General features: G+C 40.9%; 1 protein-coding gene across 1 annotated transcript in view; it reads left to right on the forward strand.

The window, feature by feature from the left end:
- Nucleotides 1–1,055: 1,055 nt before the first annotated feature.
- Nucleotides 1,056–15,407, forward strand: part of LOC108668757 (heparan sulfate 2-O-sulfotransferase pipe) — a gene marked incomplete in the record, with an annotated part of 17,802 nt that continues 3,450 nt past the window's right edge. Inside the window, 7 exon segments of the mRNA XM_047879541.1 lie at nt 1,056–1,570; nt 9,335–9,456; nt 10,704–10,795; nt 11,434–11,622; nt 13,505–13,584; nt 13,887–13,896; nt 15,007–15,113. Coding sequence (XP_047735497.1) covers nt 1,527–1,570; nt 9,335–9,456; nt 10,704–10,795; nt 11,434–11,622; nt 13,505–13,584; nt 13,887–13,896; nt 15,007–15,113 — 644 coding nt within the window.

Below are 15,407 nucleotides of genomic sequence, written 5' to 3' on the forward strand. Positions count from 1 at the left end.
GATTTTGTATTATCCTAAACCGGTCTCTTATACACATCTAGATGTGTATAAGAGACAGGTACTATCACGTTCTTTCGAGAAAAAGGTGAGAAGTTGCTTCAATCACTTCCTTTTTGTAACCAATGTCAATTCATTCTAACATAGGTCTTACATGGGTCTCTCACATGGTTTAGTTTTGTGTAATAAAGAATAATTAACAAATTACCAATTAATAATTGTTCAACCGTAATTGACTCCAGAAAAACATTTCTTTAGTTTACTCCGTTTGAAGTTGAAGAAGAACATTTCATGAGTTGTTGACTCCAGAAGAACACAAGGAAGCATAGTCCCATGTGTTGCTTGCAGCAAATTAGTTCGGAAAGAATTCATTCTAACGGCAGGCGGCCTGAGGTGACATCAGTAACACGCGAGACGCAGACGCACTAAAAGACCAAAACCAGTTAGTTTCCAGCTGAGTGCTGTGAGGTGAGGTGTGGAATGAGAGAGAGCTCGAGCTAAACTGTTCTCAACGGTTCACGTTCCCAGAGTACTTTCGATTAAGATGTAGGTTTTCTCTTAGTAAATTTATACAGTGACAAGCTTACACAGTGAGAATTTCACTAGGTATAAAATTGTCAACGATAAGCCTCATTATTCAACCAATTTGTCTAAATACTGGAACATCGCGGCACTGAGCCTGTCTGGGTCATTTTTTATTAAAGTTTTCATCTATGTCAAGTTCAAAGCTGCTAACTCAAAGGAATATTTGTTGTGCGTGTTAATAAGGAAAAACACCTCGATATTCAGGCTATGGAAAAGTGATGTTAATTTTAGTTTGAGGTCTCATAAACACACCTTTACACAAGCTAAGCAAATAAACATTCATTTAGCTTACTCATTCAACTTGAATGAGTGGTGATGGCGGCGGTAAACGATGCCTTGTTGAGAAAATAAACTTCCCTTTGTCGAATAATTTTATTAGGTAGGCTGACTAGGCTCCATCCCTCATCTGGTACAATTTGTCAGTTATTTCAATAACAATCTGCTTATTTGGAGGGAGAGTCAATCATTTTTTATTTGGCCCCATTGTGAAATTCTCTTTTATTCTTCTTCTCAACCGCAAACAAGAATGAAGTTAGCGTGCTCCAGATTCCGTGGTTCTCAGAGTATAATGTTCTTTTTTTGCTACTATTTAGATTAAATGTATTCGATGATTTTATTAGAGTGGAGATTTCTCTCAAATCCAAAAAAACTATTGAAAACAAATTGAGATACGTATCGGACAATTAGGTAGCCATTACGTTTACGTATCACCACTGTTTATATAATTTACTCAGTCATGAGACTTCTGTTCACCATGTTAGTTTCCAATGTACTTATACTACACGATATCAATTGATGAAGAAATCTATCTCTAAAGTTGAACTAAATAATAAAATATCGTGACGTCATCTAAGAGCTCGTCAAGAGTGCAGTGCAGTTTCAGATGATTTAGTCGTCGTGTTCTCTCTCGTGACTTGCAATCTTCTAATTACCTCTAATCAACCATGACTGGCTTGATGCGGACCTGGCGGCAATTCGTCCCTTCCAGGTTGGTTGTCCTCATTTGTTACGCACAGAGAAAAGTATTAATATCGTTTGATTGTTTAAAAGGCACTTTAAGCATAAGTTTAAAATAAAAAATATGATTAAAATCATGAAAGTAACGCTGGGTTGTTTTAGCATTTTTTCTCTTGCTTTTTTTCTAATTTTTCTTTCTGAGGCTTGCCCAGAAAGATGCTCAAGCAGCTTCTCGAGTTGCTGTTGTAATTGTCCCGGCCTGCACTGCAGTGCGTTACTCGGAAACTTCCTGTGAACATTTGGTTGCATGATTGTTGATGGAAACACGTGAAAATGCAGTGGTAATTCGGTGGTCGTCAGTAATAACCGATGTAGCTCAAATACAAGTGGAACAAATCAATACAGTATAAATCAATAGAGAATTTATGAATACATAATTTCATAGTGAAGAAGCGTTAAACTTGAATGTTAATCAATACTAGTATATTGAAGAATGGATAATCCAAATTGAAAAAATGAACAACAATCTTGCAATTTGAGATTTGCTTCGATGAAGTCCGGCCGAGCATGAATGGCCTTAACAATAAGAGATAGATGGGATCATGGTTGAACTAACACAAGGTTGACCCATAGTTCAACCATGGGTTGACCTACGCGCATCTTGGCCTTGCGAATCGTGTATTGCTCGGCCTGTGACGCCCCTCAGGGGGGACTTCTGACGCGTGTCTGTGCTCGTCAGAAGTCCTATGGGATTTCGCGTTCCTAGAGGGATTGTTCCTGAGCGCCCCACCGCTGAGCTCGCGGTGTCTGACCGTTGGTCTCAGTTGTGGGGTTAAGTTATTATTTAGGTAGGATTCCTTACATTTTCCTTCTCTGTCTCTCTCGTGCGGGCGGCCGACGTCCCGTGTAAGCGACCTCTTGTTTGAGTGTCTTAGCGAAATAGCTTGAAAGCTGAAGCGCTAGCAAACCATTCTACTACTACTACTACTACTCGGCCTGTGACGTCTCGTGTAGCTCAAAATGTAAATATTGCTCGTGAACTCCATTCAAAAAGTGTCCTCATTGAATTAACTTAATAAATACCTGACCTCTTTGAATCTTCTGAAAAAGTGTTTAACAATGTCTACTAGTCTTGCTTAATACATTGTCTACGTCAGAATGCAATTATTTCGTACGGTTAATCAAATAAACGGAAAAGAAAACGACCAACCGAAGCGACTGATATCAAATGGTTTGTAATGGCGGCCATTAGGCTGAACGTCATAAAACGCGAAGTGCCACTCAAAATATTACGTTTTCGGCATGCTGGTATTTGTGCATCTCTGTGATACCGTTTTAATTTTTAATTCAGATGCTAGTTTACAATCCAGTTATAATCGACATATAATGGCCACGCAGTGAAAAAGCTAATCATAAGAAATCGATTTAAAATCTACCGAATATGCATCATAAGCGTAAAATCAATGAATGATATCAATCAAATAGAGACCGAAATCCACTCACCCGACAAAAACGGAATTCTCTTGCGGACGCTTTCCTTTTCTCGATCATCAAACGGATGATCAAAGAAGTGGCAGCAATTAGCGAAGCACGAAGTTGATCGGTCATCCCAGGAGGTTTTATTTTCCATGTATTCATTTTTTCGTACTACAGAATTGGTTACTGACGCCGGTATGGTTAAAACAAAGCTTGTTTCAATTATGGAGACTTTTTTTTCAAAGTTAGAGATGGTCAGTTTTTTTAATTAGCTCAAAACAGACACTTTTAACATGTGTTTGACGACCCTAAAGACATTTGTTCACGCTTCCCGATACATGTGACGTCACAGTGAAGATGCACAGAATGGTGACTAAATTTTTCGAAGCATGGGTGGGCCTTAAATAGTTCAACTATGGATGGGATTGCCTGTTCGCCCTAATAATTGTAGACGCGTGAATGACCTCACACTACGAGATACATGGAATAGCATTTTCCATTACAAAATTACCGACGGGTGAACCTCACGGTACGAAATTGATGAGATTGCATGTTCCTATACGGTACATGATTTGGCATGATTTTTAAATCTTTGTTGAAATGTTACCTGATATTGTTGTTGACATAGTTGTATGAATTAAATGAATGTTTTCTTTGTTGTTGACGTGATTCTTGACGTACTTGTATCGAATAATTGTTTACAAGTTATTTGACTCGATTTTACGATATAATTTACAGACTTGATTGTTTACACGATTCAATGACCTGAAAATGCAACATAGTTCTCTTGAAATGTTACTGGCGATTAAGAAACTAGCTTCTGAAACTCAATTATTGAAACTATGAAATTTACCGTTTTAGTTAAAATGAAATTTTTATTTGAAATAAAGTTTAAGCATATTTTCTTCTTTGATTAGCAAGCAGGAAAAGTACGAACAATTGTGATCCGCATTCAATACGTCTGAACACGATTTGCTGAGACTATGCGATGCAAATTGAACAAAAGACTATAATCTACGTTTTTTAATATTATTATCTTGTAATCACCTGAATGTAATAATTTCTTAGTTCTATTATCATGGCCCTGTACCAGAGTTACTAACTCTACTCACTAACATGCCTGTGACATTAAAATCAACTGAAAAACTGATCAAGCGACAGCTCTCAATCGCTATTATAAATATCTCGCATACCTAGAACCACAATTTCTAGATTCATTTCAGACCTTAATAAATCAGTTATTTGCCGATTTTTACATGAGTGTTAAATACTTGGCTGCATAGCGCGTTTTCATTGGCGCGTTGGCCGCGGGACCAATGAACTGCCTGCTTTAGCTTCCATTAGGCGAAGAACTCTAGCAAAGTGTGGGACGATTTTAGACAATTTTTAGGTTGCAAATTTTCATTACAACATTAATCATCCGCTTTACACGTAAAAATTTAAAATCTTTGAGTATTTTAGTAATGCAAAATTGTCTGATCGCGGTATTCATGCTACGTGCAGACTAGCCTTAACTCGCCTCAAAGTGTAAGATTCAGCTCGTGAAAATTTACTGCGCGAAAAACCTAACAGAAAAACAACTATGGCAGATTTTGCAGAGAAAATACGACGTTCTGGCATCAACAACTTGCGACAGCAAATATCAAAACTCGATGGACTGATCGACAAGCAAACAAGCTGTAATGAAACGCACGAAGCCTTCAATCGGGACTTCAGGGATCTCAATTTGGAAGCCATGCAGCGATCTGCACCAATTGAAGGAATGTCTGGCAGGCTGGCAGCAGTGGAAGATCAACTGCGGCGAGTGAAACACATCAGGCGGCGAGTGAAATACATCAAGCGACGAGTGAAATACTTCAAGCGGCAAGTGAAATACTTCAAGCGGCAGGTGAAATACCTAGTCAGGTTCCGAACGAAAATCTGGGGCAAAGAATTCGGCAAAACGCGTGCTGAAGACAACAAGCGAGCGAACATTAGTTGGTGAATCGTAATAAACGTTTTCTTCGAAACTTTGGAACCCTGCTGTAGCTTTTGTGACGACTGCAAAGTAAGATTAGCCGCGAAATGTAAATCCGTGAAAACTTGATTAGACAAGCCTGGCTGTAGCTGCATTTTATTTGGACAATGAAGGACGTAATCGTGCAGAAGAAATGAACTTGGATGTCTGTTTAAATTTTTTTTATAATTTCTAGTCAAGTTCTGTAATGACTTATATAGTCCTCATTCTACGCTTGTAATTTGCAGCAGTGTGGATTTCACCTTCCCTTCATTCAAAAATGAACTTGAATGATGGATTTCGTCCAGCGAAAAATGAGATTACAAGGATTACAAAAGATTTTTGCAGTTTATATTTGCTGATTTTTGTTGCATCGTTTTTGTTCAAGTATTTGTATAACTTAAACTCGAATTATTTATTCTTTGTGCCCTCCTCTATCACCATCTGCTGTTTACAATAAAAGTGTTACTGGCCTACTGAATATATTAGCAATAGTTTTATTCTCCAGCGGAAATGCTCAGCCATTGATGAAACGATTTATATAAGTTCAGGCTCTTGAACAGCAATTAAGCCTGTAGTGGCGGCTACTACAGCAAACCAGTCCTATTGAATTTAGATATCTTGCAAGAATAAATATTCGAAGCAAGCAACATGTGATGATTTTCGAAGTAGCTTTTATGTTCAGAAAAGAATGATCGTATAATACACAAAACAATGGAATTTTAGAAAAATATCTGTCCGTTTGGAAAAAAAATTCTGTCCACTAGGAAAATACAGCAAAGTGGAACAGTTTTGCCGAAGTGTGTGTTGACTTTCCTGGCTTTCTGAAGGGAAAGTCGCACTGCTTTCGCTGCCGAGTAGCCGCGATAGCTTCGCTCTGCCTCAAGACGCGCGCGCGATTTGGCGCGGCTGGCGCTTGTGGTGAATGTGGCGATGTTATTAGTGGCGCGTCGCGTGTGGACCGACGACGTGAAAGTTCTATATTGTCTCATAACGTAAACCTTAGTGATACCAAAGTTGCCGGAACACAGTTGCTGATAGTGAGATAGTAGGTCTGAAGGCAGTCAATCTGGTGCCGAGTTACACAATAGCAGTTATTGAGAACGAATTGCCTCCAGATGAAATTTGATTTAATTGAGTTACATATAAATGCGTTAGTTCGTAATAAATTACACTTTATTTGCTAACCATAGTGCAGTTAATTAAGTTTATTGTAATTAAGCGGAACAATATTTAGCCTACTAAGTTGCGTCAAAAGACCGGTAATTATGTAGTTTCTTCACAATATTATTTTTACAGAGTTACATTGAAAAGTAGAAAAATATTCTGTATTTTGCTAAAAAGTGTATCAATGCGTTATTTTTGAAGAATGAATTCCTGATAAGCGTTGTAAAGCACGTCTCGTCGGGGCTGTGTAACTTTCCTGATTGTACTACACAATGAACATATTTGATTGAAGACGAAAGAGAGCGAAATGTAATACAATTAAGTGAGTTAGAACGACATACTGTTACTGAAAGTACCTCCTTCATACGAGCCTAACTGTAAGTCATGCAGACATTAATTAATACCCTGATATATACTTATTAATACCCTATAATACTGATATATATGGGAGCATAATTAAAGATGGACTGATCAACTGATTTGTTCAACTGTTTATGCACATTACGATACTTTGCTTGCCTGTTAAACCTAATTTACTGTAACTCAACGGCGTTTCACTTGAAGATTAATTAAAATGAGTCTCATTTCAGGGTAGTTGATGGCACATCACATGCCTAGAATATTTGAATTAACCTGCGATTTTGCCAATTGATAATTTCCTCCGCTGTGACTCATCACGATTGAATTGATCTATCGGCCCGCCATGGGTCAAGGAGTATAATGAAAGCTGCTGTGTACAGCACAGCGTCGGCCGCTGCTGTGTACAGCACAGCGTCGACCGCTGCTGTGTACAGCACAGCGTCGGCTGCTGCTGCTGTGTACAGCACAGCGTCGGCCGCTGCTGTGTAACGGTGCCGGCGTCGCGTGCTGTGAGAAGAGCAAAGACCTCCAGTCTGACCGTGAGGGTTCGGCTGCATGGTGCTGCACCGAGAGAATTGAATGAAACATTGTCCAAAGATTGACGCACTTTTTACTTAAGTGTTGATCATTTTGACCCAGTTTGGCCCTGAAACAGGACGTGTCAGGACTACGCACATTTAGTGTATTACAATTTGGACAACATGTCCCATGCAGTCATTTCCAGCTGATTGTACCTATATAGAGACAGCAGATATTATTTAATGCATAGGAAGTTTAGCATCCCTCCACCGCTCCCATCAAACCCTGTGTTTTTGTCTTCTTTGTTGTCAAATAGTTTTCGAATTTTTATTTATAATCTGTATCAACACTTTGAAAATTTGATTTGTTATTCGTGTACGCTTGATATCTCAGATAAATCAATCTGCCACGAAATTTTATTCGTTCCTTTATTGCTGGAGAAACGTAGCTTGAAATCAAATTTTTCTCGTTTCAACGCTTCACAACATTTGCGCTACAATGTAATTCGATGCCACGCCTCAAAAGTTCACATTCAGGGTTTGTTAAGATTTAAGGAAGTAAAAGTAGTGGAAGCGACGTGAAATACCAGCACCACCACACACATAACGTTCCGGTCGTCGTGACGTGCATGTCGGTTTGTCGGCTGCCACACTTTCACTTCATTATGACAAACGTCTTGTGCGGGCCACTGGCCTCGACAAGTTTGCGTCATATAGGATGGGCCTTTATATACATCTTTTCTGGCCCCAATTAAGTAATGTCCCGTCATATCGTGCTCCATGAGTTATGGCTCCAAACAATTCCCCATCATATCGTGCTTCATACATACTTCTGGCCCTAAATAACGCCCCATCTTATCGTGCTCCATGTGTCCTTTCCCCCAATAACGCCCCGTCATGTCGTGCTCCATGTGTCCTGGCCAAAATAACGCTCCATCTTATCGTTTTCAGCTGCCAAATAAAGCTACTCGTCTTGTGTGGGTTCGTTCACCTCATGTTCTTGCTTTTCTGGCCACTCATTTCAACATCTATTTGGTGTGTCAACTTTTATGGCTCAAGGTACGACTCAGTTTGTCCTTTATTATTGGTTTGTCCTTTATTATTGGCCGGTAAATTTGTTGGTTAATCTACTGGTAAATTTGTCGGTTAACCTATCGGCAAATTAGTCGGTTAACCTGCCGTTAAATTTGTTATTTAACGTGCCGGTAAATATTTTGGTGAAGGTATGTGCCTGCATCGGCCCCACACGTAAGGCACATTCGTGTCCCGATTATACTCACAAGTTGCAGCGCTTGCTGATGGTACTCGTGCTGCGGTGATTCTGGGAAGTCGATGCTACAAGTGTCCTCCATGACTGCGGCGCAACTGTCACGATATATTCAACTGCTCCAACTGATGCAGCATCTGGAAATTTGTGATCTTTCAGCCGTCCCGACGCATTATACAGCCATCCCAACGCACCTTGCCTCTGTCCCAACGCACCTTGCCTCCGTCCCAACGCACCTTGCATTTTTCATTTGCCCGAACTTTTCGCACGGCTGTCAGAACACGTATTGCAGAGACGTCTTCTATTTCCAAACATGTTTGACGCATGTTCATGACGCCACGTGAAGTGTTGTGCGTGCCGCACCCTCCCGACGACGTTTAAATTCGACGGCCGTAATAGACGCGACGTCGCACTGTGCTGCTTGACTGTCTTACTCTCTTCTTTTTTACGATTTAATTGCTATATTTTCTTTGTAATCTGTTCCTTCCTATGCTTTTTCGGGTAGACTTTCCTGTAAGGCTTTCATGTGGTTTCTTTTACCAGACATTGATCCATTTTTCTGATACCACCTGTTTCGTTTACTACTATGGAATTATACGTTCTCTTTCCTACACAAATAAATAGCTGGTTAGGTAAATTAGTTTCCCTGCTTGCTCTTGCTCATTTCATTAATTATTGATTACGCTGAAGCTATTAGCCAATTGTTCCTTAACATTTCCACGTTGTTATCCTATTTGAACAATCAGAAATTCCCATGTTATTCTTTCAACAATAAATTGCAATATAATTTTCTAGTGTTTTTCGTTTGTACATGAGTCAATTTCGTCACCCTATTACCGCTGGCGGAAATATGATAAATTATTCAATGATAGTTATTGTACTACTGTTAAGAAACAACTGCTAGTGGTAAATATGCATTTATCCGCCCATACAAATTTTATGCATTTATTAATTAAATTTATTATGCATTTATCCACCCATCTTATAGCATGTCTGCGATCCGCTGTTCAGGTGCAGCGAACTGCTCGCCGTCGTCAGCCTCACCACCTGCTGCTTGCTCTTCCTCCACACGAGCCACCTGCAGAGCCAACTGCGCCAATACACCACGCAGCAGCTCTCTGCTGCAGAGACAGGTGGGTGCTGCAGAGACAGGTGGGTACTACGAGACAGGTGGGTGCTGCAGGGACAGGTGGGTGCTGCAGAGACAGGTGGGTGCTGCAGAGACAGGTGGGTGCTGCAGAGACAGGTGGGTGCTGCAGAGACAGGTGGGTGCTGCAGAGACAGGTAGGTGCTGCAGAGACAGGTGGGTGCTGCAGAGACAGGTGGGTGCTGCAGAGACAGGTGGGTGCTGCAGAGACAGGTGGTGGAGCTACGGTTTAGTCCGTATACAAACCATTTCTTCGCCTAAATAAACTACTTTAGTGTCTTTTCGCCCCATATACGTACGTCGGAGCTCGCGTATCTCAGTAAATTAATTACAAATGATTCGAGAATAAACCTTAGATAATATTTATTTCAGACCTTATTTCCTCTGGAAGCTTTTGTGATTGATTCAATACATAGAAGACGCTGAGTAAGCGTCAGATGAATTTGAAAGAACTTATGATGCTCATACGGAGTAAAACTTTTATTTAAGGTTCAGCTTGTGGACAGGAGTCTATAAAGCTAGGACGGTCGGCGTGATACTAGTTGGCCCGCCAGGTGCTGCCATTCGTGTTGTCATAGAAGCCATTGTATATATTGTTTCCTGTATTCAAACATATGTTTTACCTGACTGTCATCAATAGAGTTCACCGTGCCATCATTACCTCGTTATTACTTTGAAAGCCTGCATGAGTTGAACTCTGAACCTTAAGGTAGGAAAGTTACGAAGTTGGTATATCGCACACGCGACTCAAGTAACTTCTATAGAAAAAATTCATGTATACCTGACATTTCTGAATGCCACTCCTGTACATGGACAAACCCTTCGTATTTGTGTCGGAAATATTCCTACTTCTCCCCAATAGTTCTGAACTACGAGGTACATACATAGTGGACTAATAAACGATTCAGATCCAATAGCAATATTGTTGAAATAATTCACCATGATCTATGTTTAGCACAAATACTTCAAATTAAAAGTCGGTTTATAGACATGCCTATGCGGTTGTCTACCATGTTCAACAAGCATATACAACCAAAATTAAAAAGATACGAGACTGAAGTCCGACTAGCTGGAACCTTACGTTTTCTAAGTGATAACATTTGAACGCTCTATATTAATACGCTTGATGCTCATTAATCAGGCAATTACGTCGGCATTGAGTTTTATTGAGTTCTGTTAATGGCTGTCTTGCACTGCTTTTCGTTCTCAGTAATAATTTTCATCTTATTTTAGGGTCTAACTCACGACAACTAGTGTCGGCCGAGAACTACATCGTCGACTCCTCGCGACGTGCTGATCCTGTCAAGGCCTTGAGCTTATCTCATGTAAGTTGAGTCATGGCTGATATCTAGGGGTGAATATGTGAATCATGTAACATACTGGACTGAAGGATTCATTTGTACCTGTTGTGACGACCCGCGACGTCTACCACAAAAACACATGTGCTTCCCTTTAAGTAACTCTTTGCGCGTTGAGAAATGATTATCATATAGAGAGGGCAAAATATGTTAGCCTTCGTGCATCGAAACAGCGAAGCAATAGAAGGCTTCTGAGCAGAACTGTTTCTGATAATGAGCATATAATTCCACCCATGTTGTGTTTCCCGGTAAAACCTAATGCAAGAGCAGTGCCTTATTTACAAGTTTTAAAGCTATGAAACTGAAGGAAAAAAATTATTTCCGAACTTCTGAACAACGCGTGAGTGCCCCAGCAGTCAACTGCTGTGTAATCGGTTTCGACAAGCTTTGTTTTGCTGTGATGTAAGAGAATTTTTTGTATTATGATATTATTATTAGCTTGCTGTATTAAGATCCGAGTTACTGGATTCAGCTTTATAGGTCGTTGTTGTTTGTACCTTATGCAATACTGTCAAGTGTACTTCTGAATTCATGTTCTTGCTGTTCACGTGCGGCGTCACGGACCATGTATATCGCGCACATGTGAATAATGCAACCACGTGCAGGAAGACCCCATGTCTCTGAACAACACGCAGCACCACGCCAAGTTGACGCTCTTGTTCAACCGAGTGCCTAAAGTGGGAAGCCAGAGCACCATGGAGCTCTTGCGCGCCCTCAGCTACAAGAACGGCTTCACCTTCCACAGAGACCGGCCACAGAAAGTCGAGAACATCAAGCTCACCACGCGGGAACAGGTGAGTGTTCACCTTCCACAGAGACCGGCCACAGAAAGTCGAGAACATCAAGCTCACCATGCGGGAGTGGGTGAGTGTTCACCTTCCACAGAGACCGCCCACAGAAAGTCGAGAATATCAAGCTCAGCACGCGGGAGCAGGTGAATACTCCACTGCGGCGGCAGCGCCGTAGGTAGTCGTGATTGTCTTAGTTTTTGCCTCGAGGTTTGCCTGTAGTGCCGCCTATGTATGAGTGGTTGTTGTGCTCTTGTAGTTTTTTTCGTTGCAATGTAGTCATTCTGCGCGGTGCACTTACACAATATGCAGCATGTGATGCGGTAAGTGGTGTTTCATAATATTTCTGCACAAAACTCATTCATGAAACGTATTGGTCCATGCGAATCTTGTGTAAGAAGAATTGTCGGCTTCTCTCTAACGAGGGTTGCACTCTAACGGGGAAGCCAACGGAAGGAAATTCTTAGTACGAAAAGAAACGATGTGGTCCATATATACGGTACTCTTCGGAATAAAGGCCGCAGCGCTCACTCTAATCGGACCCGGATCGCCGCGGGCCAGTCACGGACGCGTGTTTTCACGAGTGCTTTTGTTTCAACTACATGACTGACCTGAGTCCATTATATATTTTTATAGTGAAGACCTACTTCACTGCTTTATATTTTTATAGTGAAGACCTACTTCACTGTTTTAGATGTTTATATTGAAGACCTACTTCACTATAAACGTTGAAAGAACACATTTTACGACAGTTTCACGACTCCGTGCAACCTACTTTCGGCACTATTGTTGCTGTTAGACTCTCAACAATAGTCATGATCAAGCGTGGCTGTAATGTTATCTATTTTATGTACCTATATATTTCCCAAAGTGCGTTCGAGTAGTGGATGTTGGTATTGCTAGTAGCGATTTGGGTGTTGCTGGTGGTGGAGTCAAGTGTTACAGGTGGTGGATATAGTTTTTGCTAGTAGTGGCTGTAGGAGTTGCTTTTAGAGTATGTATGTATGTGCAAGTGATAGATGTAAGTGCTGCTATTATTGGTATCAACTATTGTAAATAGTTATTTTACGTACATTTCTTGAAAGTTTAATTGCTGTTAAGCACCTTGTCGACCTTACTGATTCAACTTGAACTTGCTACACTTTTCAATGTCGCTTTTTATGCAAGCGCCCAGATATATTGCATCAATCGCAAGCGCTGCAGATTATAAATAAACTTCTTCAAGAATTAAGCTTACTATGCGTTATGATTCATCAGTCATATTACTAACATCGTTATTTAGTGACCCATGTTTTTAAAACCTAATGATTGTTTACTAATTAAGTAGGCTATTAGGCGACACTAATGAGCAGACACTAATGACACTAATGAGGCAGGCAGTATGTCGTAGCAACAGACGTGGCCTCGTTACGCACCAGCACATCACGTGGGTTGCCTTCACTCATCGCTGGCAGAGTCAACAACACCTGAGGAACGCGTGATATTTACTCAGCTGGATGATTACTGTTAAGCAGAAGGTTCATTCATAAGCCGGATCTTTACTCATGCTATAAGGCGTTCCTCCCGATCCTTGAAATGATTTCTTTGTCGTGTCATTCTTCATCATTGTATATAGGATTCAGTTTACTTGAGTCGGATCTGATGTTTCTCGTAGCGCTGATGAACACATAACACTACCACATAGCTTAACACTTATGTACACATCGTACGCGTGTTACCGCCCAATACTTCAAAATAATGTAAAGTGTTAATAAAATTTAATATTTATAACAACAGTGATGCAATCATTACTCTATTATATAAGTGTAACATTGATGTTCGCGCAACACTGCTACAACCCTTAACACGTTATAAGTCGTTTTGAACATGTCTTAAACGTGTCTTGCAGAAGAGGCTGGTGCAGCTCGTCGACGTCTTCAGACCGCCCTCGGTCTACGTCAAGCACGTCTGCTACGTCAACTTTACGATGTGAGTCCAAACTTGACTGAAACTTGACACGTGTCAACTTGACCGCGTGTGCATGCACTTGTCTTTAACTTCGCACGTGTCAAGTTGACCGCGTGTGTATGAACTTGCCACCAATTGCTCTTACGAAGCAATTTTACGGCCAACGGTTCAGGCTGTTTTCATTCATTCATTTGCGTTCTGAATTGTTCATTGCGTTCTGACCTGCTCATTTACGCCGCTGAACTGAAGCAACGTAACTGATGCGGAACTCAATTGTTTTTAGGCATTATGATAGACATACAATGCGTCCTTTAAACATGCAGGATGATTAACGTAAAACACGTCTGCCATCAACGATCGACGTAGAATATGATCGTTAATTGGTTCACAGCTGACCGCGGTTCAGGCGCGGAAGGGTTCGGCTTAGCCACAGCGATTAGTGGTTCGATCTAGAACCGCCACCTCGGTTATGGTGGCGCAGTTCTTACGGTAGACCGAAAAAACCGTCACTGCGCTGAGCTGGAGCCTTTCTAACGACTTTTTAAGCAAGGGAAATGCGACCCTCAATGAACCGTTCAGTTCATTACCTTTTTATCCGACATAGTTATATCTGACACAGAATCGCTGCAGTTATTTTCGACGAAATTAGTTAAGAGTTTTGCTTGAGAATCAATTGACTATAGGTGTTCCAGAATGCAGCGTTAAGAATATGATCAAAGCTATTTGGCTTTTGGTGAGTTTCACGTATGAAGGAAAAAATTAACTTCCTTGAGCTGACTTCCGTTTCCATGCAGTTATGATCATTTGTGTTTTGGTTGTGGGCAGAAGACTCAATTTTTTAGGATGTTATGAAGAATTTTGTGCATTGAACATTATAGACTTTATTGATGATGTGTTGAAGTGTTGTTCGTGAGCACAGTTTTGGATCGCATATTCCCTCGCAGGCGTCAAAACCAACTGTCAGCGCCAGCTAAACTAATCACTCAGAGAAGTTAACGAGACTTTGTTTAAATAGCGATGCACTTTTTTCATTTTTTATGCCTGATAAAAGGGCGTATCAGTGCTACTTTCCGAAATTGTTTCACTATTTGGACAATATGAGTCATTATTTTCTATGAGTGACGATGCCGTTTGCCTATTTTCATTATTCGAACCGTTTGTGAAAATTTCATAATTGTGTAGATTATTCAAATAATTTTAAAGAGTCGTAATATAATGTTCTATATTATTGTTCTATTGAATAATTAAAAATAGTTAGTACTAAAATTGCCCTTTCTCTATGATGCCAAAAAATATCCCCGGAATAATTTTATTCTAACATTTATTGTAACTTCTGAGGCACATGTCCAGGACTACGAGACATACATTAATGATCATAATCACTAAATATAAGCTTAATAACATTAATTTAAGCTAAATGTGACATGACCACGACATGTCCAGGACTACGAGACGTGTGTGCTGAGCGGTGACCGCGAGTGTCAGTACGTGGAGGGCGACGAGCGGCCAGACTTCGCTCAGCTCACAGAGTTCTTCTGTGGCCAGGACACCGCGTGCACGTGAGTTGCCATGACACGTGTTGCCATGACACGTGAGTTGCCATGACACGTGAGTTGCCATGACACGTGAGTTGCCATGACACGTGAGTTGCCTGCACGTGAGTTGCCATGACACGTGAGTTGCCATGACACGTGTTGCCATGACACGTGAGTTGCCATGACACGTGAGTTGCCTACACGTGAGTTGCCATGACACGTGAGTTGCCTGCTCGTGAGTTGCCTGCACGTGAGTTGCCATGGCACGTGAGTTGCCATGACACGTGAGTTGCCATGACACGTGGGTTG

The sequence above is a fragment of the Hyalella azteca genome, unplaced genomic scaffold (genome assembly GCF_000764305.2).
Source record: "Hyalella azteca isolate HAZT.00-mixed unplaced genomic scaffold, Hazt_2.0.2 contig3312, whole genome shotgun sequence".
NCBI lineage: Eukaryota > Metazoa > Arthropoda > Malacostraca > Amphipoda > Hyalellidae > Hyalella > Hyalella azteca.